Source organism: Anarrhichthys ocellatus, unplaced genomic scaffold (genome assembly GCF_004355925.1).
Source record: "Anarrhichthys ocellatus isolate YVR2014 unplaced genomic scaffold, GSC_Weel_1.0 scaffold6, whole genome shotgun sequence".
In the NCBI taxonomy this organism is placed as follows: Eukaryota; Metazoa; Chordata; class Actinopteri; order Perciformes; family Anarhichadidae; genus Anarrhichthys; species Anarrhichthys ocellatus.
The window spans coordinates 15593302-15618134 of NW_022280036.1; the positions used below are offsets into that span (position 1 = coordinate 15593302).

The 24833-nt window shown below is 43.0% G+C and overlaps 1 protein-coding gene across 1 annotated transcript in view; it reads left to right on the forward strand.

The window, feature by feature from the left end:
* Nucleotides 1–24833, forward strand: part of itfg1 (integrin alpha FG-GAP repeat containing 1) — a 130943-nt gene that overhangs the window by 29878 nt on the left and 76232 nt on the right. Inside the window, exons 7-9 of the mRNA XM_031846445.1 lie at nt 1124–1173; nt 9781–9862; nt 21349–21443. Of these exons, the coding sequence (XP_031702305.1) occupies nt 1124–1173; nt 9781–9862; nt 21349–21443 (227 nt within the window). The remainder of the gene's footprint in view (nt 1–1123; nt 1174–9780; nt 9863–21348; nt 21444–24833) is intronic.

Genomic DNA, 24833 nt, shown 5'->3' on the forward strand with positions numbered 1-24833 from the left:
ACACACACACACACACACACATACAGTGTGAGGAGTCACACTGCAGCTTCTTGCTATTGGCCGCAGTGGCCACTGCAGTACTAACACTCTGTCGTTACACGCAGTCTTCCTCCTTCCTGTCTTCCCTTCATTCATTCCCCCATTCCACTATCATTGATATTTTCCCATGCAGAGCACGGCAACACGTAGCAGGGCCCTAAGGCGGATCAATGCCAATATTTATTTCATGTCTAATTACCGGGGGCAGAACCGCAGTCCGGAGAACCCCAGCGGTGAAAGGTACCGTCCTCTCACAGAGAAGAGAGACTGCATTGGAAGTGCAGCCTGAGCGAGGAACGCCCCCCCCCCCCCCCCCTTCTCTCTTCACCTGTTTTTCTGCATCCTGTTCATCTATAAACCAAGCTTTGGAATGTGGAAGTTTCCACACCGATGTTCACTTTTGTTATTTTGTACCCGTCAGCTGTATGAGTTTGACTAGTCCTGGTATTTACAACCTGCCCTGTGCATTGTACATGATGTTGACAGGTCTCGGTATTATAACGCCGACTTTCGCCTGGTGTCACTAGCAGTGGAACATGTGCTGAGAACCTTCCCCCCCCCCCATCATTGCATTGAAGAAGGCAAAATATGTATTATTATGATATACCTTTACCAAAAGCTGCCATCGGGAGTTAAGAACACAGAAACTCTTTTAAGCCTTCATTATAATTTGGATTGCCTCTCCTGTGTAAATAAGGCAATCTAAGTAATTACAGGCTTTCTCTTTTTATTGATCTTTTGTTCTTTCTTCATGATCAATTCATCAAGTCCGTAAAGGTACAAAGGTTCACAGCTAGAGCGCGGTGTTCATTTTCATTGCTGTCATTCCCAATAATCTCCAGCATTTTCTTCATTATAGATCAATAGCCCCCTGCTCCGTGTTTGATTATGCTTGCCAGATGAAGGGGAGCCGTCCTCTCAGTGCTCGCTCACTGGGGAGTGTTTGGTCTCTGTGTAGACCTGCTGAGTATGAAAAGGTGTCTTGGGATAACGTCTGTTATGATTTGATGCTACAGAAATACATTGAATCAAATTATTGACTTGCTCCTCCCTTCTGTTTCTCTGCCCCCCCCCCCCCCTCCAGATTTGTTCCTGACAACTGAAGGGCCTAAGTTTGAGACCTGGATCAGTAAGGTAATTACTTTTTTGGACTAATTTTCCTGTCCCAGTTTTTCTTTTACTGCCTGTCTTTTCAAGAGTCCGCTTCAGGCTGAGTCGCTGCAGCCCAGCAGTATAGAAGGCATGACCCCTGTGTGGTTACCGTAATGTTGAGCAAAGTCAAGTCCTAGTTTTTATGTCACTTAGTCATCATACACTCTCTTTTGTAATAAAATATCACATTGTTGTATGTATCATTGCAGGGCTCTTGTGTAAAGTTTATGACATTGCAGAAATATTGCTGCACTCTTTAAGGAGAAATGCCATTCACAAGTTACCACATACCCGAGTGGTGTTTTTTTTTTTAAAAAGGCTCATTCATCAAACCAACAGTCAAAAAAGGTCAAAAGGTCACTTGTAAAATCCGCAGAAAAGGAAAAGACTTTCTTAGATGTGAGAGGCTGGAGCCAGCAAATATTACTCTGATGCATAAACGTTTAATCGAAAGACTTACTCGACAAAATGACATTTGTACTTGCAAATGTTTCTGTATTCTCCAGATCATCATTTATGCAACACAATAACAGAAGCTATTCAGACAGATGTGTCCGTTCTTTAGAGGTGTAGACTCTTCAAAACCTGTCACTGATCTAGTTAAGTGGTTCCCAGCTGGTGGTCAAGGGACTGCAGCGCTCTTCCCTGAGTCGTACTGTAGCAGCAACGGAGGAGACGCTTAACATGAACACTGAACATAACACTTGGTATTACCTGCACTGACCATAACGGGCTTTCTTGAACACAACTTTTCTTCCCTTTATCGCTTTTAGCTCCTGTATGTAGTATTGCACTGTCCTCTTTTACAATGCTCGAATCCAATGACAGTTGGTCATTATCTAAAGAAACATGAGTTGTTTTGTTATTTGTTGAAAAGGATTAGTGGGAACCAAAGTAAATAGCTGTTACATGAACTGTAAAACATGGAATAGTAATAAAATAACCACATTTCTTTACTTCTCTCACCCACCATTGTCCATTAACTAGGAACCTACAATATGGTCCATAAAAGACATGTTGTGTGTGTTCCTCATATAAACTAAGTCCACTATATCCATCAATAGGAAGGTTATGTGTGCACGTACAACCAAACCTTGTGATCAGAGAGTGTCGACCCACACACCACCCCCGCCGTTCACTTCCTCAGTGCAACAAGCAGATCTGCAGCACGTTGGTGGGCTTGGGGGGGCTGCAGGATTGTTAGCACTGCCGCAGGACTAGTTAATATTCTGGGAGAGCAGAGAGGAGAGACCGTGGCTCTGGGTTGTTGCCGAAAGGGGCCTATTTGAAATTCAGCAGGTCGAGGCACAAGCCGAACAGTAGTCTATCTTATCACGGGGGGGGGCGAGGAAGAAGAGCGAAACAGAGAGGGACTGAAGGATTTGGCAGAGACGGAAGGTGTGTGAGGGTAGAGCGAGACCAAGCAGGAGCAAAACACAGCAAATAAACCACCATACCCGAAAACCAGTAGAGTGGGTGACGGCTGGTAGGAATGTTGATAAGGTGAGAGGATGGAGGAAAACATGAAGATCATTTTTATTTGTTGATATATTTTTTACATCCACTCCGGATGTCTTTCCAGGCCTGTTCGTTGTCTGTCTCTGGTTCAGGTTAGAAGGATTTTTCAGAAACACGTTTGGTGGACAGTCGGCGATGTCTTTCTTTGTGCCGGCTGGTGCACCGCTTTGGTCCAGACTGAAATCTCTCCACACCTATTGGACGGATTGCCACATAATCTTGCACAGATATTCATGGTCCCCAAAGGATGGACCCTGACACCATCACTTTTCCTCTCGCACCACCATGAGGTTGACATTTTCGTTTTTTTATTGAAACGTTTCAACGACTATTCGATGGATTGCCATGAAATATGGTACAGGCATTCATGTTCCCCAGAGGATAAATCATTTTGAGCCTTTGTCTACCGGCCATGTTCAGCTCAAAATGTCTATTGTATACCTGCAAAGTTAATTACATTCCCATCAGCCTCAGCCGCTGTTTATGCCAGAATGCAAATTTTAGCGCGCTAACAGCGCAAAGTGAGATGTTACAAATATACCTGCCACACATTCACATGCTAGCAGTATTACTGTGAACATGTTAGCAGACTGACATTAGCATTTAGCTCAAGTGCCAAATGAATAAAAAGGGTTCGGGTGAGTGTGTTTGTAGATGACGATTGCGGTGGTGTTTTGCCTCAGTAAAAATAGGAAGTAGTTTAATGTCAAAGGGTTGTTTAATTCGTGTAAGGAAACGCAGCTTATCTCCTTAAACTCACAACAAGCCTGGTGCAAAGCGTTTAATAATTGTGATAGCAGATCATTTTCCTCCCTGACTGTGTGTGAAGCGTTCATTCGTTTTGCTTTGTGTCATCCATTCATCGAAATTAATTCATCATTCGATCTTTTATTAGTCCTACTCTTTGTGGGATGGGTAAATATTTCATTCAATTGATTGCTAAAGCTTCATTGTTTGGTCAAGTGGTTCTGTTTTTAAATCCTCTGTACGTTTCCTCTTTCCTAAAATGCACACGCAAGTGCTCACATCCATTCTCTCTTGAATACATTCCAAAATATTGTTCCTCCAAAGGCACATGACATACATGGCCATGGATGCACACGCAAACACCGTGACATATATATTCACAAACAGGCATTTCCCAGCATACCCAGTGCATTAGACCCCCTTTTTAATACCACGACGGTATTCGGTTCAATGCGGCTTCATCTATCGGTCACAGGCCAGCACACCCCTCGTTCTCCAACACTCTGTTTTAATTACTTTTCTCTGTTCTCCCCCCCCCCCAGTCTCCTTCCAACCCTCCCCGTTCCTCTGTTTTCTTGCGATTGCACAAGAGAAGGCAGTCACAGAGGGGGTTCGGGGGGGGGTGTTTTCATTGGCCGTCAAGTCGAGACAAGGGGTTTTAAAGGTCAATTCCACAAGGGCTGATACAATCATTTAGTTTTATTTTTAAGGGAGAAGGTGTTTCCTCTGGTCACGTACACTACAGCGTGCTACAGAAACACATCGGCCTCTTTCGTTGTGGTCGGTCAGACACTTTCAGTGCGTGACAGTCTCACCAAGCATACAGGGCCAGGATGTTAGGGTGAAGATGGAAAACAAAAATACATTTCGTAGTGTACTTTTGAAACACTTGAACATTTTTGCTTCCTTCGACCCTTTTTTTTTCTCTGTTCTTGTAAAGGAGAACAATGAAATGGGCTCCTGCCAAATAGCTAATTTCATACTAATTTGATGCCGTCCTAACTATTACAAATGTTCCCTCTGGCCTTAAAAGCATTATATGCACATAATAGAGTTACATGAGCTGAAGTTGGCCTTACTTTATCTTGACTCTGTATGGAAACATTTAAATACAGACATTTATTTTTTATTATTGTGACACTTATCTCTGAATTCATGATAGGGTCATGTGATTTGTGCCTCACACAGTCTGTTCCTCTGTATGAGTTGTAGCACACAGTTTAGCATTCAGTTCACCTTACTCAACAGTAGAACATATATTTTGTTCACAAGCTATTGTGGTAGCTTTATCCTGGCTACTATAGCCACATAATATGAAATATTACTACACTTGCATGTCTGCAGTCTGGCGCACCGCTGAGTGGATCCAACCCTTAATCCCACTGTTCCCAGCAACAGTTTATCCCGCATGTCATGCGCCACTGCATACAAATTCATACACAGTACACGTTTGACACCAGCATCAGCATCTATTTTTTTACCATATTTACTTTGTAGCTTTTACCCACGTTAAACCCTCCCAGTTGCAGCTGGGAGGCAACCTTTCATGAAAATTTCTTCTGCTGCTACAACTGTGCATACCGGTATGTCAGTCCACTGAACTGTTTGGCGAGGTGTGTGTGTGTGTGTGTGTGTTGGGGGGGTTGATGTGAACAGATGCAAGAATAATAGGAAGACATGTAATCCTTTCATCTTCACATATCAATCAGCTGCTCTCAAACTGTCACAAGCATCACAGTTTTAATCATGACATCTTGCAATCAGGCAGCCAGCAGCAGTCAATCACACCGAGATCTCATCCTCAATGCGCAGAGAGTTAACACCCTGTTGCCACATCTGTGTCAGAGTTTGTGTGCGCGCGATCGGAAGCTTATGATCTAATTAACATGAGTTGATTCTCCCCGCTTTTGAAGAGATCAGCTTCAAAGTGAGTCATATCCTTCTGCACAGGTCAGTTGGACGTACTCGCATGCATTTAAGAAAGCAGGAGGGTAATACATACTGTATATCGCTCTATATATAATTCTCTTTACTTTTTTTGCATGAATTATTCATAAATCATGTGAGGAGAAGGAATGCTGTCTGTAAATGATTAGCGCCACTGCGATGTAAAAAATCTACCTAAATGCATTCATCTTTACTTTAGCCAGAGTGGAGGACGAGTGACGATTATGTGCGCTTAATGTGGAATGAGCACTTTTACATGCTCCATTGTCCGTCAGCAGCCGGGGCATACGGTAACTTAGGAGGCTATTTGGCCTTGTGTGCTCTGATGAATTGGGACACACAAAGTCAACTCCGGGCATTTGCTCCTTATGTTCTTCAGCACTGCTTTGGAAGAAGGAAATAACACGTTTAACAGTAGAAGCAGCTTTGGAAGTGACATAGTTTTAAGTTAGTGCTGTGCAGTGGATTTCATTAAGGTATGTGAAGAGTGGTTCATGTGTATTTTGAAAGGTAACTGATAAATATTTGGAAAAGTAATTGACAAAAAAAAAGAAACTTTAAAGAAGCATTACATTTGAGATTTGGTGTGGTGTTTGGTACCTTGTAAGGCTATATTTAAAAAAGACGGAAATGAGTGAGGTTGTACTGTTAAGTAAAAAAACAACAACATTGTGATGATTTTTTCGCCCACCCTCAGTGTGTATGTGTGTGTTGAACTCTGTCGTCAAAGGTTTGTTTGCACATTCAATACACAAAGTTTAAGGAACCAATTGCTCTTAACAAATTGAAACAAATAGAATTGTGCGACAAACAAATGTCACCGCTGCCAGTGATGGCCTGAATCTTTGGATGAGGGACGTGGCCCAATTAAATCGCCGAAATAAATGGCTCTACATCTCTGCCTCATCCGCATTCGAAGCGTCAAAGCAGATGCGAATGATTAACCTCTGAAAGCACAACATGTTTGCCATGTATAATTTTCATTGAATGTAACATCGGGCTTCCTGCACAGCATCAAACACAACGTGGACGTCTTGTGATTAAGTGACTTCAGTTTGAAGGTTTTGTAGAACTTGTTAAAACATGTTAATGGACGTTTAATAATATTAAATGTGTTATATGATTTATCCACGTATCCAGTTTCTGGACACTTTTCTGGCACCAATCTTCTACAAATAACCTCATTAGGATTGTTCGGGTTTCAGTCACAGTCAGCACTATTTAGGCAGTGTATGATTAGCAGACACTGAAAGTAAAACGAATGATATTCGGAAATAATGCTTTCACTCTCACACAACATAACCCTCAAAACCAGATGTTAGATGGTGTGTGATGATATTCGTTTGTTCCGTCATGGTGGCTGTGTCTGCTCATGCTACCCAGCTACCCAGCTCCTATTTATCCAAAGCAAAGTCATTATCTTCCCATCAAAACATAAAACACTCCTTTTGCCAAAGACTTTTTTTTTTTTTTTTTTTTCCCCCCCGCAGGAAAACCTGCCTGGATCCAGATTATAAGACCATTTGCCAGTATTCACGTTCCTGTCCTTTATGAGCGGTCCTGCAGAGGCCTCATTAATATGTTAAAACATTGATGTACTAGCTGACCTAAAGGGAACGCCGTCATAAATCTACTGAACCATCATGCTGGCAGCACTATTCATTAGTCCACTAATCTAAATGTCTCAGGGTGGAGTTGGAGACGGTGCGTATGAGGCTGCCATTAAGATGATCAAGAAGGCCGTTTCTGTGACAGTGTGGACCCACTACACCTCCAGTGAGGATAGACAACCTTTTTTTCCCTGCAATTTCAGAACCACCCTCTCAAAAAAAAAAAAAAAAAACGTCATCTACCTACCCTATGATAGAGCAAGAGGCCTTTTTTCAAGACATGACATGTTGAGCTGTTATAGTATGAAAGGGACAGATGTGAAAAATGGAATGAGTGATGCCTGAATTCAATTACGCTGCCCTGGTTTCAGAGTCCTGGTGTTGTACATAGTGGCTCGCTGTCACAGTGGCCGGGGTTACACGTGTCTCTTTCAAACGTGACTTTTGCGATCGGAGCTCAGCTGTGCCGACATATGTGCGTCCGCACTTCAATGCGACCGCGCCTGATAGGAGGGCCACCGGGTATATATTCTGTGGTCAAAGTAGTGGCTGTAAAACGGTGGATAAAGGCATTTTATTTCTTGTTTTTCTTATCTAAAAGCTGTTATTTGGGGGTATTTTCATCGGCAGTCACTTAACAGGACTCAGACAGCGGGTTTCTGCAGGGCTCCAGACCAGGTTTTTGACCCTCTCTTACCTTTGCTCTCTCCCTCAGGAGAGGAACCCCCTCTGTGGGGCGAAGATGATGGAGACCTACCTTTAGAATAAATAGTCCGTATTGTTCCCACATGCTGCCCTCCCCTCACTGAGATCTGAACTGGTCTTGTCTCACTCACGGTTATTTTTTTTTTTTGTGGGTTCTGTCATTTAACCAAACTTAACGTAAAATGCTGTCAGCCTCCAAACTGAAAAGGCTTCTGTCGACAATAGACGTAACGTGGAGAATGGTGTGTGTAAGGTTTTTGACCTCAAAATAATCGGCTTTGAACCGGCACAGCGAGTGACGCTCACAGACCAATCAGTTCATGTAATTTAGTCGTCATACAGACTGGAACAGCATGTATTGAGTTGATAATTTGGAGGAACAATTAATGGCATTCAAACCGACAATTGCGATTTAATATAAGTATTTATCCGGAGCAGAGAAGAAGTGAACAATTAAGTTGTCAAGTGTTCGTAAATGTCCAGTGTAGGTCTCCGTTTGACACGAGGCTTCAAACGGAGGCCTCGTTCAAAAAAAAAGAATAGGAATGACGATCTCGGCTAAATAAACACACATTTTTCCAAGCGTCTCTCTCACATGTCCCTCCCGCCCCCGTAAATCACTGCTGTGAAAAAGAGCCCCGTGTGCAACGGAGCAGAAGGAAGTCAGCCCTACAATTCATGCATCAGTTCATCATAACACATCGGCCTGGCCTACATGAAAGAGCGGTTAATACGTTGACTGTGTCCAATGTACCATAGAATGATTAAATGCTTGTGTATAGGGAATGATACAGAAGATGTCGCAATATTGGTCTAAAAAACAAAAAAAATGTTATCTTCTCATACCGGAGTTTATTCTTGTAGATTATGTGAAGTATTTGAAAACATGTGATATTAATGATTTTGTTCCTTATTCCTCATATTTTAGCTATAGAATAAAGTATTCATTTTCATTGACTTAATTATATGTATCAGAAAAGTGAACACAGCAGTAACTTGAGTGTTGTTAACCACACATACAGGACTTATACATAATGCATATGTTTCTCTCTCTGACTCGCTCCTTGAATGTCTGTCACCTTCTCTTTCTCATAAATCACTAATGCTGCTATCAGCAGGCAACAGTTTCCCACTGCACAGAGTCACATCTGATCCCACACACACACACTAATATGCTTATCTCCTTATCTCTCCCATGCCCTCTGTAAAGGGCACCACACACCGAGGGCATGTGATGTGCGTATGAACTCCCACACCCATTGTTTTGGAATTAGGCCCATATATTTCATCGGGACGCAGGTGAACCTGGGACGTCGCGTCATGTCACCATGTGTTGCGGCACTACTTCCCACCTGATACTCAGCAAATCCCTTCACAACTTCCTGTGTCGTTTCAGCGCATCCGGTGCAAGCCAGGACCGTCAAATGATGCCGTTTGTTGCCATTATTAAGGGTGCACATTACAACTTAAGTATTACATCAATTACAGCTGAAAAGAAAAGAGTATCAATTTATGAATTCATTAGTCTGCAGTCAATTAATCTGAAACAATCTTTAAGTCGAGTCCTTTTTCGAGCAGAAATGTCAGACATTAGATGTTTTCAATCCATTTTCAAGCAAAAGATAAAACAATTACCCGTTCCAGCTTCTCAGATGTGAGGATTTGTTGCTTTACTCGGTTTGTTATAAGTTATATATTCTATAATGTCACCTTTGCTCTGGGAACATCCATTTAATCATCACATTTTCAGTTTCTTTTTGTTTCTCGGGAGGCTTTTTAACTGAACTGATCGTTCAGTTGGGTCCATGACAGCTTGGGTCCATGTTTACTTCCTGTCAGCTTATTTCATTCACATACACTGCAACAGGAAATAAACGGTGCTTGTACATGTATGTACTTCTTGTGCACAAACATAGATGCACACAGAAGCTATCCTTTGTGACTGCTTATCTATGGTCCGCTTAAGGTCCCATCAACCTCGGTCCTGCTGCATAGAAAGAGTACAGAACCATTATGTTTACCGTTTATGTCTCACTCACCGCTCTCTCCTCTCTCCTCTCAGGACGGGAACTTCACCAGAGAAGAAGTCATGCCGTCAGAGCCACCAGCCAAGATTATCGGACAGTCCTCCTTCGTCGACTTCGGTGAGAATACCAGAGATTTGCCATTTGCTGTAATCTTTGACGAACCTTGTGTATGGTTGGGACAGAGTAACAGAGAGATCCCTTTTAAACCCAGTAAACCAACATATATGTGAGGGTTTAGAATGTACGGGCTCAAAATGGAAAAGAGAAAACATGGAAAACACAAGTCAAAAATTTCGTGTGTGTGTGTGTGTGTCAGATCTATTCCTTTCCTAAATCCTTTTAAGCTCCCTCTGCATTTGAAGCCGCGTTGCTTCAAAGGCTTCCGAATAGGACTGTCTGGTCTTTTTGGCTTTGGCATTTACACTACAGCTCTCTCATCACATAACTTTCTTACCCTACACACACACACACACACACACACCCCCAAAATGCTCACCCCTGTACCAGACAGGCTAATCTCACGCGTGCACGCACTGTTGCAAGCACACACTCCTACACAACACACTCTGATGCACACACTCAATCCCACACAGAGCCAGATTTTTTTTTTTTTTTTTTTGTGAACGTTTATCCCCCTAAACAATCTTGGCCAGTACTATTCATTGTTCAGCTCAGCTTTACATTTATCCTCCACAAATCTCCGCTGGCTCTCTAATCTCCAGACTGCAGCCTGTTTCGCCAAAAGTGGCCCCTGGTCACTCATGTCGGAGCCACCACCTCGGCCAGGGGAAGAGTTGTGGTGGCTCCGTATGCTTGTTTTAGAAGCTAAATACCATTTGGATTAACAGGGCCAATGGCAAGGCCACATTAAAGTAGCCTGGGGCTACCACTTGTTCAAGGCTTTATTAATACTCGATATTTATCTCTCTCACACTTAATGCATGCATAAGCACGCTTACACACACACACACACACACAGGGGGAAAGAGAGTCTATACTACCAGTGTCAATGGAGAACCTCCTTCTCTTTAGCAGTGTCAGTCACCTCTCACCCTTCACTCTGTCAGCATCGCATTGCATGCCCGATAGTGCAATTAAATTCTTCCTGTTTATTTTTTCCCTGCGAGCCTCATGGGCTCTTTTTACGTCGTCGGAATATAAATACTGGTTGTGCTGAGTGCCTCCCGGAGTAAATATGATTTAATTCTGAGCGCACACTGCTCAGTTGGCTGATCCGGACGAATGAATAATCTTCCAGAGTCTTAAGGCCAAATGTGAGCTACTCTTAGCTTTAGAATGAGACTGCGCAACGTTTGATGACCAGCAAAAGTTATTAAAAGTGGCAATTCCGGGATAATTTCCCTACTTTTATTGAAAAGTGTATCTGTGACGTGCTGGTTCACATTGCAGATACGGTAGGAGACGTAAAGTCAGCAAACGGAGTAATGTCACCGCAATATCACAGAAGTGACGCAATAATATGAATCTGAACGTTTGCTAACGTTGGCTACCATTAGCCACCGTCAGCTAATGGTCATACCAGACCAGGTAAAGGCCCGGTCAAAACAGAAAGCTGCGGAGCAAAATGCATCTGTGTGCTGAAAATCATTTCCTGTTCATCAAAGGAAGACCAGAAAATGAACACTAAATCAATCGGTAATACAGGCTGTAGGCTTGTTTCTGTATGAAATTGGTATTACTCTCATTATGTCTCAAAAGTATGATTAAAATCCGATTTCATATCCTAACAAGCTTACAGGGTTTTTTGGTTTGTTTCCCTCTAAAACCCCCTTTTTTTTTTTACATTTTGCCACTGTGACCTCATCACTCAATTTGATATGTACTGCCGTTAGCTGTGTGACTTTTGATGCATTGTTAATTAACATTTGGGCTCCTGTGGCACAGAGCTTCACACTGATAAACACTTCCTTATTGGCACGATTAATCGGTTAATCTCACAGCAGCAAGGGGTGTCCGTCAAATATGTAGCGAACAAACTTCCCCTTCCCAAATTGGCAATAATGTATGAGCCAGAGGGGAAATTACCTATATGTTCTGTGTGTGTGTGTGCGTTTAATTCATCATCTATCGGGGCGGCGACCCTTTTTTTTTTTTTTTGTTTAAATCTCAAGCTTATTTAGACAGAAACTTTTTCATTTCTTTAATCTCTCTCTCCTCCTCCCGTCGGCTGGGAGACGTCGCCCTCGTTAGCCGGGGATTGAAGCCTCTGAGGGTCACGCTTCTAATAATCTGCCAAATTCTCGGAGAGAGAGAGATGCCTTGCAGGATAGAACGTCTCTTATTTTTGTCCCGTTTTGTCTCCTTCAATCAGCCCCTCCTCGGCTGTCGCTGTCTATCTTTATTCCTCTTGATCTACTGTATAGCTGCTATCTACGGCTCACTCGCTTCTCACCCCCGTTTCTCCTTCTCCTCCCTCGATTCTTCATCGAAACAGCTCTGGGCGTCACTCGTATTGTTTCGTTGGATGGGGACTCTGTTGTGACCCACTATCACCCCCTCTATCCTTTTAAAATCCCTTTTCTTTTTCCATTATTCATAAAAGCTTCACTTAAGAGATAAGAGAGATTAGTGTTTTACAACAAAAATATCCAACATTCTTTAAAGGATTTAGAATATGGTGGGAAAAGCAAGAGTTGAATAGGTGATTACAGATTACATCAAACAGTGCTGGACTTTAGTTTGAATCACAGTCATTACTCTCACTATATCAGGTAGTCCCTTTCTGTCTTTTTCCGTATCTTTAACTTTCATATTGTCAGGCAGAAACAAAAGAAAACATGTTGCCCGCCAACAAGAGTGGATTCAGTGTTTGTCATCAAATCAATGGGGCTGAATGGGAGACTGGGGATGACTCAGATGAGATTGGCTCTGACAAGAATTGCACACCAGGCTGAAAGAGAACCAGCACTCTTATGTATAAAAATAAAGTCCAAAATGGATGTATTTCATATCTGTAGTTTCTACTATAGTCAGAAAGATGCACACATGCAGCTCCAATGTGATACAAGAATATAGAAGTGATACAATGGTCCCTTCCCTTCAGTGCTTATTACTGTATACGTTCAATGAAGTAAATTATTGACACCATGCCTTAAAATGCCCTTTGGGGGATCAGATTGCTATTATATATTGCTTGACCACATGAAATTACGTGTGTAAATGCACCCAGAACGCAAAAATGGATGGATGGATTGTGATCCCGTTGGCAGAACCACCTCCGGAGGTGGTCTGGGACGCATTGCGACAACATTGAACACAAGTGTAATCAGTAATAATACTGAAATATAACTGACAGGGAGTGATGTGCCGACTGTCCTCAGTGCATGACGGCAACCCACCCGACCCGTCTTGAAACATCGACCCCGACTCGTTCGCCGTGCTTTGAGGGTTTGACTTTTTTTTGCCGTGTCATCAGCGTTCATATTATTATGACCAATATGTTCATGATTAAAGTGTTTCGAAGCACAAGGCTCTTAAACAATAATGACGGCTCGACCACAATTTCAAGTTGACTCCGTCGTGTCTCTCGTCCACTTTCAGGAAGCAGCGCTGCATTTTGGTCAAGTCCAGTAAACCAATCGAGTGCAAACTTAGGCTGACAATTACAATGTAGTGAAGCCTGCATCCAATGTGATCGATTCACGAGTTCTTAGTTCACAACTTGGTTTCAGATATTTCAATCATCCCATAAGTTTGAGTTGTTGTGACCTCACAGTATTTGATGCTTTAAAAATGGTGGTTATGTTGAAACTTTGACAGTCACAAAAAAAAGTTCTTTTTTATTTGGGTTACATTTAATTATGTGTTGCTGTTCTTGTGCCTTTCCCCTTTTCCAATGTTTCTACCAATATTTATTCGTAATCTATTTATCTAAAGTACTTAAATTATCCTCCTACTGTATCAGCATATCTCTTCCCACCATTCTAACTCTGTCAATATTCTCCTCATTCAGTGTCCGTCTCTCTGCATGTGGCCATCTGACCAGCTTCTTTTCTGGCTAATTATAGAGTACAGTTTGGCTTTACTGAAAAACCTTGAATGAGTGACCTCAGGGAGGCCAAAAACAAGAGATAGAGGAGCGAGAGAGAGAGTGTGGCAAATAAAAGAAGGAGGCACATTTCAAAAACCACATGAAGTGAGATAGAGAAGAGGATAGAAAAATAAAAAATAGGCCGTGGAGGAGAAGATGGCAGGAAGGATAACGAATGAATGGAGGGAATGAGGAGGAGAGGGTGAAATATAGCAGAGAGCAGCATTGCATCCCCGTGTGATCGGAAGTGGGAGTTATTTCCATCACACTGTCAATGCTCTCTCCATCCTTCTCCCGCTAATATCCGTCTCCCACTACATTTTTCTCTACATCTTCATCTGTGTCGGCCTTCCTCTACATTTTTCTCTGTACCTCTCTTTCTCTTGACGTGTTTTTTTTTTTTTCTTTTTTTTTAAACGTATGATTATATATGACGACATCTGCAACGGTAATTCGAAAACACAAGCTACTCTCTCCCACAAAAATATAAAGTTAAGCTTTATCTAAGAATTCACCTCGGAAAGCTCATTTAGTAAGCTGCAGCATACTCAGACGTGCAGAAATGTGTATCCATATAGTCGTGTATTTACAGTTTAAAGAATGCTTTCACACTCTTTTTATGGCGCTGTATTTAGTAACATCTGCTTCTGCTTAATGGTGATCTAACCTGATCTGATTCATGTACCTGGTGAGGGTTTCCCTTCTGGGTCTGTTCATTACTGGGATCCGGCACTCTGACAGTCTGTCTTAAGATTTTGTCGTGGTTTTGGTTGTCTGGGGTCTTCAGTGACAGGAATACTTATTTCGGATATCGGGCTGATACTGACCTAATTGGCTGGCTCGGGTGCTGGTGCTGATGTCTTGATTTCATTCTATGTCTACGTCTGATTACACATGCGCGACATGGCAGTAGCACCTTGACTCTGTGTCGGCCGATACCCAGCAGCCAAGGTATCGTATCCGGACTGGAGAAAGTTCAATCGGTACATTCCTAGTTCTTACTTTGGCTTTAACTTTTTTTAATTAATTAATTAATCTATTCAAAAGTCACTCCTATTGGCTTTCAAGCCTCCGTTTGAAAGGGCGAGAGAACGGATGAACAAGCAACCGGTGACTTATGGATTAATTTTTTAGGGATCTGTGAAGAACATGACAGCAGCTGCACTAGAGGTGTTTCATGTACCATTCAAATTCTGTAACGTATCAGACTCAACACAAACCACGAAGAATTTAGTTTGTTTACAAAGCCTCTATTCTTTAAATAGCTGACTTATAGTAGAGTATCTTAATTTCTCAAAGTATAAGGTGACTGAAAAAGGCAACCATACTTTCTGATGCCTGGTCGCCAGTGTGACAACCACTTTCAAAAGTCAGTGTTTTTTTTAAACATATTGTTTCCTACTTCTTTCTCTTTTGTCTCTCCGTCTCTTTTTGCCTCAGTATCATCTCGGACACAGCATTGACCTCCCCACAGAACACACACACGGCCAACACGATAAACAATTGTTATGGATCCATATGCTACGTCTGTGTTGCCGAGTCGCTGGATGTCATGTGTCTGAGCAGCTTCCACTGGCTGAACGCATTTGGCTAAACCTGAGGCGTGCGTGCGTGCGTGCGTGCGTGTGTGTGTGTGTGTGTGCGTGAGTGTGTGTGTGTTCACGGATGCACACGGGAATCCGTCCACCCGCCCGTGTTTGTGCGCTGGCGGTTCCATTTCCAGCGCTAGACTCTTAATAGATGCACAGCATATGCCAGACAAAACAGGCCATCTGCCTTATCACTGAGGTAATTGCATTTTTCAAAGTGACAGCGGCCGATGCATAATTCATCATTAGGTAAAGCACAACGATGTCCCACAACCAAGTGTGTCAGCTAGCTCCACTGCAGGTAGGATGAAGGCCAGCAGCTCGCCGAGATAGGGAGATTTTTTCAGACGGCAAGACGGGAGCGTGTTTGGAGGTGATATTTAAAGTAGGAGAGGCTGTGTGTGTGTGTGTGTGTGTGTGTGTGTGTGTGCGTGCGTGCGTGCGTGCGTGCGTGTAGGTAAGTCAGCATGTTAACAGGACAGCCTATTTCTCTCTGCTCTCCCCTCAGGCGTTCTTTCTCCACTCATCTTATTATTTTGTGTTGCATCCAACCTCTCCTCCTCTCCCTCTTTTCTGTCGGCTTCATTCTCAACTCAACCCCTGCATACATTTTGCAGTATTTGTTTTTTTTCTTCCTTTTCAACCTTCATTTCCCTTTTGTATGTTTTCTTTGCTGTTTTGTCTTGTTTTCCGACCAGCCTGCTCCGCTTTCTGACTCGCTCTGCGTTTCCAGCCTCGTATCCTTCATCACTTTCTCTCTCGGTGTCAGACTGTCAGATGTGGGTGAGGTGCCGGAGTCCTGCTCGGCGAGTTGAGATCAGAATTCTGTGCGAGCAGCATCACATAATAACGTGCGTCCCTCCAGACCATGTTAATGAAGTAGAAATAGCTCACTAATCAAGCACCATTTTTGTGATATCCCTGGCATTTAGAAATATCCCAACCCATATGCAAATGATTCAGTCTCCTGGGTTTGCAGTCTTGAAAGTTCCGATATTCATTTGCACATTTTAATATGCAATTTAATGCAAATTGCAAAGTACATCTGACATAAAAGTGTCCTTCATTGAATGTAAAACCTGCACCCCCCTTCTTTCTTATTCTTCTAGTATCTGCTGTGCAGTAATTATGCATAAGTAGTACTCTAAATTATAAGGACCCACCCACAGAGCTTTACACTAGTTAGCACTTTATTTTTGAATGCATTTAAAAAATATTGTTTTTTAAATGTTTTCTTCAGACTCAAAGTAATTATGGGAACTGTAGTTCCAAAGCATGATTATCCCCAAAATCGAAGTAGTCAAAGAATGATAATGGGAGTTACAAATCCATGAATGCTACCTTTTGTCGTGTTCCACTATTAATAATAGAATGGAAGGAGACTGGGCGGTTGGGGAGACACAATTCACATCATTCTGTCAGAGGGTGGCCTCAGTGTCGGACCGTTCACATTCCTTATTGTGATTTTTGCACTTTTACATACTTGCACTACTTTTACACCTGGCAGATGAATGAAATCCAACCCAACGGGTCGAGTGTGCAATGTGACAATTTAGATTTTTGATTTATGATACATGCAGAGTCAACCGTATGGCCGCGAATGTTAAAGTGACGTAGATGCGCTCCTTTAGGTTTTAACTTGTCTCAGATATTATGGAGGCACATATAAGAATACAAATACAAAGCTTCCAGAGTTTAAAATGATGTTTTGTGTGTTTTTTTTAAAGCAGTTATGTATTTTTGCTTTCTTTCAAACCTGTGTTTTTATATTCTCCCGAAAGACGAGACCTACGTCAAATGACACACACGTCTCCCACTCTATCACACCTTTAATATACACACACACACACACTGTTGCAGAAAGCACACAGATCTCTATCAGATTTTAGGGTTTGTAATGAGACGCAGGCTCCCGGCAGCAGCCCACCGTGTGTGTTTGTGCGTGTGCATACTGTGATTTGCATAGTTATTGGTGAAGTGTACTCTATGAATGCCATTGTGTCGTAATGCATATCTGCACTGTCTCTGTATATTGTCTCTTGGTCTCTCTCTCTCTCTCGTTCCTCTTGTTGTTTCACCCGTTTTCTCCTCTGTTTTCCCTCCCGGGCCTCCCCTCTTCTCAGCGCCCTCTGCGTATCAACCCGTACCTGCAGTGTCCTCCCTCTGAGCATCTCTCAGCCAATCTCCGTCACGCCACGCATTGTCAGCGGGTTTGAAAGATGAAAAGAGGGAGGCAGGCTGGCAGGGAGGGAGAGTATGATGTTGAATAAAGAGGAGTAGAGATGGACAGAGAAACTGATGCATTAAGACTGAGAAGGGAGTAATGGGGAGTGAGCTACTGACAGAGAAGTGAGTCGGATGAGGAGAGGGGAGGCGGGTGAAGGAGAGCATAGCGGGAATAAAAGAGAGACGGATGAAAGAAGGTATTCATGGAGGTAAGGACAGGTGGCACGGAGGGAAGGAGCGCCACTGCGTGCTGGGTAGCAGAGCTGCCGGTAAACACCAGAGCACCATGGCGAGTGACAACCTCTGCAGGACTGAATTAGCACTCATTCTGTCTCTCTCTCTGTCTCTGCCCGTGTCTTTTTGTTTTCTCTCCTTTGTGTAGCTCACCCTCTACACATCTAGCTACACTGCAGAACACGGGCTGCACTCGATGCACTCAGTATGTACCCATGTTGTCATTACAGCCACGCTAATGCAATTAATTAGACAGCAATGCCCATTTCTAAATTTAGAAAGCCATCACAATATGTTGGGCACGAGATACTTGCAGCCGCCTGTGCCTGAATGTGTGCTAAGTGACGCTCCTTTTAGAATTGAGACAGATTAGCGGCTGCTGACTTCATTGAATTCATTTGAACAATCAAAATATTGCACTTCCATGGCGTTAGGGGCCTTAATAGAAACGGATGGTCACAATAGATGCAGCGGAGATATCCTGACTGTCGGGCCCTGGCATAGGTGAAGCTCCAGAAACACAGGCTCCTACATTTCCCATAATGCAACTGTGTTTTTCTTGATGTTACACCCAACTTGCCTTACATCTTTTAAACACTTTGTAACAGAGGGTTTCTGTTGGCAATATAAAGTCATTAGGTCAAGGTAACCTGGATGACATCATCAGGGTTCATTTCTCAGACTTGAGACAAACCCACAGAAGACATCGCACCACAGTTTTTACAAGCTGAGTAGACTCCCCATGGCGGGTAAAGTTATCTTTAAGTCTTAAAGTGGTCAAGTCAATAGACATATAATTAATGTGCGATAGCTTTCATAATCCAATATTCATTTATTTAGAAAGCACTAAAGAGTAAGTGGTCACAACTTTCTGAGCGCGAGTATCTGCCGGCTTTCATTCATTTCATATCATTGCAAATTGAATATGTTTCAATTGTGTGATATTGGCCAGACAGCAGAAGCAGTTTTAAGACATCTCTTACGTCTCTGCAAATTTGAGATTATGATATACTAATATTCTAAATAATGACTGCATGAATAAAAAAATCTGTAGACAAAAATAATTGTTAGTTGCATCCCAAGTGCAAAATCCGATCTTTACTCGTCATTGTGTCTCATTGTTGCAGTGTGTGCCTCCTCCTTTAAATTGACACAATTTAAATTGAGTGATTTCTTGATTTTCCTCTTCTCTTTTTCTCTGTCCACACACTCTTTGTCTTTACACAGACTTAACGGAAATCAACTAGAAATGGTTCATTTTAAAACTATTGAGAGATGATGGTTTGGGTCGGCATGTATTCTATCCACATTTTTAGCATTTTAAATGTCTTCTGTCTTCGTCAGCCACAGGCTTTGATAATATTAGAAATCCAACTTTGGAAACGAATATAATTACCTTAGGGCAACTACAGACGGGTTGCGGAGGTCAAAACGCCAGCAACACTTGTATAAAGAACAACTTCATTGTTTAGTCCCACGAGCTTCAGCTTGTGGAGTTCATCAGGCTCATCGTCAACCACAGACAGTTTGACGTTTTTCTTATCTGATTTGAAATATGCAACAGTACAAGAAGGACTTGCTGTCTTATTATCTTCAGCAGCACATCACGTCGTCCGTCCCGCTTTTCCTCTTCTTTCTCTGCCGCTCGCTCAGTTGCGGAGACAGCCACACTCGGCTTCTCCTCCTCGCCTGCTTTTTGTACTGTCATTCATCATCAGTGTCATTCGGTTTTCCATACCACGTGGCACAACATCTGTTCGGGAGTGTCGCACTTGCCCTGTTTGAAAAAAAGGACTCGGAGAAGCAGTGCGACGAGAGAAGCCTGGAAGCAGTTTGCCCTCTCTGTGTCTGGTGTCAATTTACGTGCCGACCTCTGAACACAGAGCGCACATGCAGTGTCTTTGGGAAATGGCCGAATCTCAGCAAACCAAATATCGGATATTCTTGTTCTGTGTTTTTGTTCCACAGCAGTGAAAACTGGTGGTATCTTCCTTTAATTTTGTTTTGTTTTCTTTAGAGATCTTTCTCAAAGACTTAAGAAAGTCACAGCAAGAAAAGCAAAGGTGTAGGTAATAACATTAATGATGGTCTCCCTCCGTTTAGGTGTCCCAGTGAGCCGTGACAATGAGGATACATGCGTCACACCGGGGTCCTGGTCCTTGAACCCTTAATTGTAATTCAGTGCTCCTTAGTGTTGTAAGACGCACCTGTGATCCTCCTGCTTTTATGTATCTAAACATCTGCAGTGTAATTGGTCTGTGGCTCATTAAGAACAGGTCCAGCTTAAGGGAACATCACAGAGTAAACCAAAGGAATCTGATTATTGACATCATCTGTTACGGACCTAAATTCAGTCATATTTACACATGATGCAATCATCAATAAATGTCTCAACCCCATGTAATACAGCTGAGAACAACAGCTAGTGTGTCATAAACAAACATTCCAGTCAAAGAGAGAAAAACTATCATGTAATGTCGACGTCCTCCTGGATCCATATTCTTATACGTGTTTAAAATATATCTAGGATTGTTGTCATCCTGATTGTCCATACTGTAGCGTTGGTCTCCCCTTTACACGTGACATCTATTGCACGTCTGTCCGTCATTGAAGATGTTGCTCTTCCATTTTTTCCCCTGTTAAAACTTTCCTTATCTGAATCAAGGGCCAAAAGACAGAGCGTGTCAGAGGATGCTGAAGAGATTGTAAACCTCCTTTAGGCAAATTCGGTATTTGTCATATTGGGCTATATCAATCAAATTGAGTTGACTCGATGCATTAAATATTTTGTGTATCAGAACTGCAACTAATGATGATTTTCATGAATATACCGTCATTGTTACGATGAATTGTTTGGTTTTAAGAAGAATACCCCAAAAAATGTTTATACGGTGTTCAGTTCAATTCTAAAATACTTTATTCGTCCCTCAGGGGCAATTTAAGACGAGCAATACACAGACAATTCATTTACACACACAAAAAATACAAACATCACCAATGAGTTAGAAAGACGTCTGTGTGTGTGTGTGTGTGTGTGGGGGTAAAATCTGAATCTAAACCTGGCGCGCTGAGCTGCTTGGGCTTTGAAGAGCTGTTGTTTTGATTTTGGGAGGCTCCGCACCTGTGCATGAGATGAAGCCTGCGCGGGATTGTGATAATAATAATTAATAGAGATGAGAATCAGCGGAGAAAATGATTCTTCAAGTCAACTGCCGTTGTTAAAAGGCATCAAAGAGACGAGCGCCGCTTGGATGCGTGTTTGCTCGGAGGAAAACAAGCAGGTGTTCCTGTGATCCGGCTCGCACGTAGAACAGGAACAACTTCTTTGTTTGCCAGGAAGTGCGCGCGCTCAAAGTCAACTCCGGAACAAATCCGTGGCATTCTGATTGGATGGGAAATTATTAAAATAGGACAGTTTTGGAAAACAAAGGCTCGTTCTTCCCCTCTGGTTCAGTCAAACATTGTTGCTTCTCAGCCTAATTCTCTGTGTCTGTTTGTGGCAGATGGCGACGGCTACCAGGACCACCTCCTCCCCGTGTGTCTGGATGCCTCCTGTCAACGCAGTGCCATCTACATGGCCAAGTCTGGCTCAAAGGAGGTACATGACACACACACAAGCAAGCCATTCCCTAGGTTTTTCTTCTCAGTAAACTTATTTTTGTTTTGTTGCATTTATCACTCTTCTATAGCTAGATGCTATAACGCCACTCTGCTCTCTTTACCTCTGCTCAAATCTGTCCGACTCTGAGACACCGCCTTGTTCTCTGTTCCACTCTTCTGACACTGTTCTGTTCAAATGTCTCTTTTCTACTAGTTCTCGTTCCATTCAGAGGGCGCGTAGAATCTAGAGTTCCCTATTGTTAGGGGGATCATTTGACCCTACCGTCCACCCTGACCCCATGTAACACTACTTAGGCCGAGGTTCCACTTGTCTTTTCAACACGGCTTTCGTAAGTGGAAGCGTTGGATTGGAACACAGCTGTTCCCGCATATGTGGGTCCACACTTCAATGCGACTTGCCTGACCGAATGTATTTTATTGTGAAAGGAGCAGCTGTCAAACGGTGGATGAACAGATTTCATTTCTTATAAAAAAAAATGTATACATAATTTTTACTCTTCCTCCTTATTGAAGAAAATCCGGCAACAAAGCTCCGGCGATTTAACTTTTCTTTAAGTTCTTCACAATAAAAGTCCTCCGTATGAGTATATTTATTTTATTGACGAAAATAGGCTAAAGCGCCTCTAATTTCAGTGACAAACACACGTTCCTATAAATTCTTAACAATTTAAACCCCTGTTATCATGTAATTTCAAAGCTTTTATTCTGAAGCTGCACGCGTTTGTTTCTCCGTCTGTCTATTTCAGGAAGGCATTAAACACGCGGCTTACTGCTTAGAAACACATCGGGGGCCGATCTGGCGGGTGCCACTTTGTTTGCAGAACCATGCGAGATAGAAATAACAGATACACACGGGCACACCTTCAATCCCATCTGAATAATGCACAGCGTATACGTGCACGGATAAGCTCACACACAGTTGCTCTCACAGGAAGACACACACACACACACACACACACACACACACACACACACACACACACCACCTACGTAGCATCTTGTGTGATTCTTTTCAGTTACATCCTACCAGTTGGCAAGAGCCCCCACTCTTTCTTCTTCCTTCCTCTGCCACCAGAGAACAAGCTTCCACTTTTTTTTTCTTTTTTTTTTTCTTCCCGTACCCAAAATATAAATATTACAGACTTATCTGCATGTCCGCCCCTACACGCACGCACGCACGCACGCACGCATAAACAACACAGACACACAGCTGCGCACTCCATGTGGACATGCCTTTTTTTTTGTTTGCCTGTCAGCAAAAAAAGAAAAAGATTGAAGGAAGAAGTGAAAGGGGGGGGGAGTGTTGAATGGAGGGGAGGCAGAGAGAGGAGGACTTGTCTGCACCGATGGATGATGTGAACACATGTTGTTCTCTGCGTCGCTATGCATTTGATAGACAGTCATCACTGTCTGAGAGAGAGAGAGAGAGGGAGAGAGGGAAGCAGGCTCTCTCTAAGCTTCTACGCTTTCACGGAGCGGTGATGATAACGTGCAGTCGTAATGTGATAGCCTTCCTCCACAGAGGCCAACGCTCGCATGCAGTTTGCACGATTATCTGCATCGCCGTATTGATGTCATCTGTGCATCATTGTTTGTGGTGTCAACACAATGGTTGATGCCTGATCTCACACTGCTGTAGGTGGGCGTTGGGGTGGTGGCTCCTTTACAGCAGATGTCTCCCCTTGAGGAGAGTCTGCCCACTGATAATAACGGAGGAAATGGAGGGGAGAGATGGAAGAAAGAGAATTGTAAGAGAGGGAGGAAACAGAAGGGGGGAAGGAAGGATGAAATGGAGAGAAATGGGAAGAAACGAGAGCTTGATTTAGGAATGGAGAGGGGGAGGGAAAAATGGATTATGGGAGGGAGAAAGAGGAGGTGGCGGGAAAGGAAGATTGGAGAAGGAAGGACGGTCGTTGTCCCGTCATTGCCACTTTTAGAGGAACATCCCATCGGAGGTAATCGGGGCGGGAGAAGCACAAAAAAAAGGAATGGAGAGTGAATAAGACTCGTGATATTCATAAGACATCAGGCGAAGACGTGATGAGATGCCTTCGGGTTGTGCACGGAAGTCCCGCTGAGTCAAAACTAGTGTGCGTCTGTGGTTCAATCTCCACACGGCAGTTCGCTCCTTCCCTTCCTGCGGTCGCTGCTCTGCCTCCACCGCTGCTGCAGCTCCGGGCCTCCACTCCACCATATTAAAAGAAACTGCACGGGGGGGGGGGGGGGGGATACCACTAATCTCTCCGCCTCATTCTCTGTCGTTAGACTCACCGATCACATTTATTCACCTCCCTTTTTTTTTTTTTTTCTGCTCCTACATTCTGTAACACAATTGGATATTGCTGCAGAGAATAGTGTTATTGTGGGCCTGTGGGTGTTAACACCTGTCAAGGACATTGTAGCAAAGGAAAGCAAACCTAAATGGGACTTGGATGTCTTTTCATTAGCTGCAAGGAAAGATCTCCTCAACATCAGAGTATATTCACAAAAAGGAACTGGTACAGAACTGTACAGCGCAGTCATTTTGAGCCGTGAGGAAATGGCTTTACAAATGGAGCGCTGATAACGCGTGTTGATCATCCTAGTATCTCATGCTCTGATGGGGACGAAAAGTAAACCTGACACGGTGCTGTCTTGCTTTCACTTTGGGAAGTGTGCGTGCACGGCAGTTGTACTGCTGCGATTGGCCGTTTCTAATTTGCAGAGTTTCCAGAGCACCACGTTGTTGGGTCTCTGTCTGAAACATTCCCATACTTAGACGATCACGGGCGAGGGTGTTTCACTGCAGCTTGCTCTCTGGGCGAACGCATGCGGATATATTTCTGTGATCGATGCAGAGTTGCCCCGGCCCTACGAGGTGACATCACATACGGTATATTGTGAATGATATAGCGACATAAACTCTGTGAATGATGGACAGAGAGCCCATTACTCCTGCCATTTTCATGCAATATTAGCAGTAGCTCGCAAGTTTCCCTCTCAAAAGGTGATTTGAAAATGAAATTAGACGCCCATCTATGGCATTGAGCGTAGTGTCCGTAAGTTGACTTTACGAACAAGGTGGACTAGAGGTCGGCGAGATGACGTTTAGTCGTCTCATTTAGCCTTTGTTCAAAACAAAACACGTAAAAGCTTCGAAATTCAGGAGTGGGATATTTACTGACTGATTTTATATCGTAGAACTAAACGAAAATAATTCATTAAGCTTGTGTTAACCACAGACCTTATTTCAGGCATCTAATAAAGGAATGATTCTTCTTCTTCTTCTAACCGAAAACCCCGTTGACTTCAAGACCCGGAAGTTCAAAAACGCTCCATCCAGATTACATCTTAATACCAAGTGTAATATATATATCTATCTATATAT